The 2,804-nt window shown below is 38.1% G+C and overlaps 1 protein-coding gene across 1 annotated transcript; it reads left to right on the top strand.

The window, feature by feature from the left end:
• The first annotated feature begins 978 nt into the window (after positions 1-978).
• LOC107098349 (claudin-4-like) lies at positions 979-2,389 on the top strand. Its single transcript, XM_015395987.1, has one exon. The coding sequence runs from the start codon at positions 1,060-1,062 to the stop codon at positions 1,687-1,689; it is 630 nt and encodes a 209-aa protein (XP_015251473.1). The 5' UTR covers positions 979-1,059; the 3' UTR covers positions 1,690-2,389.
• Positions 2,390-2,804: the final 415 nt, after the last annotated feature.

Below are 2,804 nucleotides of genomic sequence, written 5' to 3'. Positions count from 1 at the left end.
TGTAAATCACATGATCTTAAAGCATGACTGATGAATCACCTATCACATGCACATATCGGCTTATATGGGTACAAGAGAAATATGCTCATATCTGCCAAAAATATCAGCCAGTCGATGTGTCTTCTGTCCCCAATTACGACTGGTCTAGTTAAAGTAACAGACCTAAAATATTAACCAGAAACTTTTGCATCATTCTATGAAAGTAAGCCACTTATCCACAAATCTACCGCAATAGCTACCTTTATTTGTTAAGAATAATGCCTTGACTGATGGACAAAGAGCAGAGTAAATCTCTATGCAGAGTTTTTCTTTCACTAAAATCAGGTATAAATTTCGCTAATAAAAGGAGGAATTTAGGGAAGGAATAAAGGATTATGTGACCTGAATGTAGTGTAAACAGTTCCTGCTGAAAGTTGTGACGTATTCACTCAGACACCTTCATGTTATTACAGTGAGTATCGATTAGACATTTAGGTCATTTTTAAATGTTCCAACAGGAAACATATTTCAAGTGTTTTATATTGTTTGTATAACTTGATGTAATTTCATCAGAAGTATTAAAGACATGCCTTTTTGGTAAAAACACATAAAAAATAGTTGATGTAGAGAAATAACAAAGAAACTCAGAGTGAAACCAGGATTGCTGTAGTGCAGGTGCATTGTTTCTGCATTGGTCACAGAGTGACACTCTTAGCTTGTAATGCCAAAGTTTCAACTTTGTAATTATTGCATTTTTTAGAATGTTATCAAAGATTTAAAATAAAATTTAATGAGCAAAACTAACACAGCATTGCACTAAGAGTGTCTTGTTTTGTGTCTTCTGAGCTGTTCTGCCATTGTCTTTCACTGAAGCTCCGAAACTCATTGATGTTGTGAAGATCAGGTTTAGTGAGAATGTTCACAAACCAGTTTCAGCTCAAAGTCAACACAAACTCCTCCTCTGACCTCTTGTCTCATTAAAACCAGCAACCAAAGCCACTACCCACCCAGTTTGCGACAGACACATTTCTCCAGCGCGCAAGAAGAAACTACTTGATTTGTAAAGACAACAGCTTCAACATGGTGGCCGGTGGAAGACAGATCCTGGGTATGGCTTTAGGCATAATCGGCTTCTTGGGGGCCATCATCACCTGTGCCCTCCCAACCTGGAGAGTCACGGCGTTCATCGGCGCTAACATCGTCACCTCTCAGGTCATATGGGAGGGTTTGTGGATGAACTGCGTGACTCAGAGCACAGGACAAATGCAGTGCAAGGTTTATGATTCCATGCTTGAATTGGATAGAGACCTGCAGGCTGCCAGAGCACTCACTATCATCGCCATCCTCGTTGCAGTCATTGGGATCATGCTGGGCGTCGTGGGAGGCAAGTGCACCAACTTCGTACCAGAGGAAGCTCGAAAGGCCAAAGTGGCCATCGCCGCGGGTGTCTTCTTTATTGTCGCAGGCTTCTTGGTCCTCATCCCCGTCTGCTGGACCGCCAACACAATCATTCAGAATTTCTACAACCCAACTCTGATCAACGCTCAGAAGAGGGAACTTGGGGCCTCCCTTTACATTGGCTGGGGCACTGCTGGACTGCTTTTCATCGCTGGTGGGCTCCTCTGTAGCACCTGCCCTCCAAAGGAAGACAACTATGATGTTAGGTACTCCAAGGCTCGCTCTGTGGATTCCAGCAAGGCCTACGTTTAGACCAGTAGAGATGTGAAGAGATACAGTAAGACTGTTGAAGATGAGCCAGGTTCAAGCAGCTGGAACAATCTGGAGATCCAGACAGAAACTCTGGCAGCAAAAATGAGCAAAAATGAGCAAATCATCTATGGTATTCTGTAGTTTCATACTGTCAGAATGATTCATGTTGTTAAATGTTTGGTATTTGCTCCTCGGTTTATAAACACATAGAGATGTTGTTTGTATTAAAAAACACAGCTTTTATGTTTCTTTATCTTTTTTTTTTTTTTTTACTGAAATGTATAACTCATAACAACAGAGCAATCTCTACTTATCTTTTCAAATGTAATTGCATTTTAGGACTAAATGATTTGTATAGTTTTATTTCTAAATATTCACTCTGTATAATTAAAACAGTGACCTGTTAAGATGATTTTTCATTCCAAATGTCATAAGTGCTTACAGTAACTCCAAAGATAGCAGGAAAAAAGAGTTAAGTTAATCTGGTTTTGCTTGTCAATGTGAAAGAATCTCTACAAACAGGTTGAGTGACAATGTTTGCTGCCTGCTAAAGAAACATGATGAAACTAAAACAAGGTCAAATGACAAAGCTGTTTTCATGAAAAACTGTTTGCTTGTAGTTTATTACGATAGTTTGCCAATTACTGTAACATCTGAAAGAGAAATACAAAAGGTTTGGAATAAACATATTTACATAAAATCATCTGAATTGTTTTTTTTATTTATTATTTATATATTTGTTTCCGTTTCTTGTTTGTTATTAGATTTTAAAAGCAAAATAAAATGGTAAAATGCAAGAAAAAAAACAACAAAAAACAGAGTACAATAGGAGGCCATCAGTAGATTTAGAGGTAAGGGTCTGTTTGCCCTTTTCAACATGAAACAGGTAAACAACAACAAAAAGGTTTACCCTGTGACTTAACCATGTAGTTAAGTCAAACTACATTAGCTGATAAGGACATAAAAAATCCACCAACTCTTAGAACTTTTAGTCTTTGTTGTGTAACGGTTAAAACACACGCAGGTATGCAAGAAATGATCAACACCCCTGTTGATAATCATTTAAATTTTGCCATAAAATATAAATTTTTATATTTTTTTTGCAGGGGTGGGGG

This window comes from Cyprinodon variegatus, unplaced genomic scaffold, assembly GCF_000732505.1.
Source record: "Cyprinodon variegatus isolate N-32 unplaced genomic scaffold, C_variegatus-1.0 Scaffold771, whole genome shotgun sequence".
Classification (NCBI taxonomy): domain Eukaryota; kingdom Metazoa; phylum Chordata; class Actinopteri; order Cyprinodontiformes; family Cyprinodontidae; genus Cyprinodon; species Cyprinodon variegatus.
Note: the sequence above shows the minus strand (reverse complement) of the source record. Positions and strands in the feature narration are given on the sequence as shown.